General features: G+C 43.6%; 1 protein-coding gene across 1 annotated transcript; it reads right to left on the bottom strand.

Annotated features, from left to right (window-relative positions):
• Positions 1–264: 264 nt before the first annotated feature.
• On the bottom strand, positions 265–819 carry LOC145791390 (uncharacterized). The gene has a single exon (XM_082871743.1). The coding sequence runs from the start codon at positions 817–819 to the stop codon at positions 265–267; it is 555 nt and encodes a 184-aa protein (XP_082727869.1).
• Between the last annotated feature and the right edge of the window lie 523 nt (positions 820–1,342).

Here is a 1,342-nt window from a genome sequence, read left to right as displayed (position 1 = left end):
CCTACAAGCAGAGCAAGCTAGAATGGTGCCACCTCTAGGATTTGTAGGACCTTAATTGCTTAAACTGGTTGTGCCCATATTTACCCTCTTGGGAGGCGTAACACTGGGTCTTTTGTTACCTCTTTCCTAAAATTGCTTCCTCTAGCTTGGTTCCCTGGAGCGCAAGGCTTTAATCCATTTTTCCGTAATGTATGCTCGATCCACCACCTCCGAATAGGTTGGTAGTTTCAAAACCTCCAGTCTGTCCTTGATTTCAGCATCCAATCATACTTCGAATTTCCTGGCTTTTCGAGCTTCGGTGGGGATGATGTATTTCACAAATCGAGCTAATTGTGTGAACTTACTCTCGTATTCGGCCACCATCATGGTTCCGTGCCTTGGATATATGAATTCTACCACCTTTTGTTCCCGCAGCAAATCTGGAAAGTATTTTTCATAGAATACCTCCAAGAATCTTGCCCAAGTCACAATATCTTCTTTCTCCGGGGTAAGAAGCCACCATTCTTGTGTATCATCTTTGAAGGTGAACGTGGCAAAGGCTACCTTCTGTCTCTCTGTGCAAGGTAGCATACGAAAGATTTTCTCCATGTCCCTAACCCAAGCTTCTGCCACTAGTGGGTTTGGACCGCCGATAAACGTGGTGGGTTTCAAATCCTGAAATTGTTTAATCGTGGTCGGTTCTTCTCGTCTCTTTGGTATCCCATTGGTTATGCTGGTTTGCAAAGCCTGCAAAAAGTTGGTGACTGCTCTTTCCATGATTTGCTCCATTGGGATGGTACCGCTGACTGATGATCCGGTATCATTTCCATCATTGGCCATTACTACAAGGTAAAATGATATAAGCGTGACATCACATTGATACAACTTTGATACAACGTCATATATAACGTATTAGTTTTATTAGTTTTACTATCACATTAATATTACCACATTAATACCACATAAAACATCATATATACATCGTTGTTACTATACGTAAGGCGTTAGTCCAGTCGTCAAGAGTTAACATCTAATCCTACTGATACAAAAATATAAGGATTAGACCAGTCATTGTCAGCTCCAAAAAAAAGATCAGCAACATCTCTCGGTCATGCTCCTAGAATAGGTCACTAAGCCCACACGAAAACTGGCTCTGGAAGACTGGGCCGTGGATTAGCCATGGGAACTCCTGCTGCACGAGGGACTCAAACTCCTATCCACTGAGCTCAATCCCAAAACAGCGCCAAACTACCTGGACCATGTAGGTCGGTACACCGTGGTCATATCTCCAAAACTGCCGCCCAGTGAGCCGCACAAGTATCTCTAAGTATGTGGTACTGTTAGTGTAGTCTACAGCTGGGGT

Source organism: Camellia sinensis, chromosome 5, assembly GCF_055761805.1.
Source record: "Camellia sinensis isolate YWXY chromosome 5, ASM5576180v1, whole genome shotgun sequence".
In the NCBI taxonomy this organism is placed as follows: domain Eukaryota; kingdom Viridiplantae; phylum Streptophyta; class Magnoliopsida; order Ericales; family Theaceae; genus Camellia; species Camellia sinensis.
This window is presented reverse-complemented; position numbering and strand designations above follow the sequence as displayed.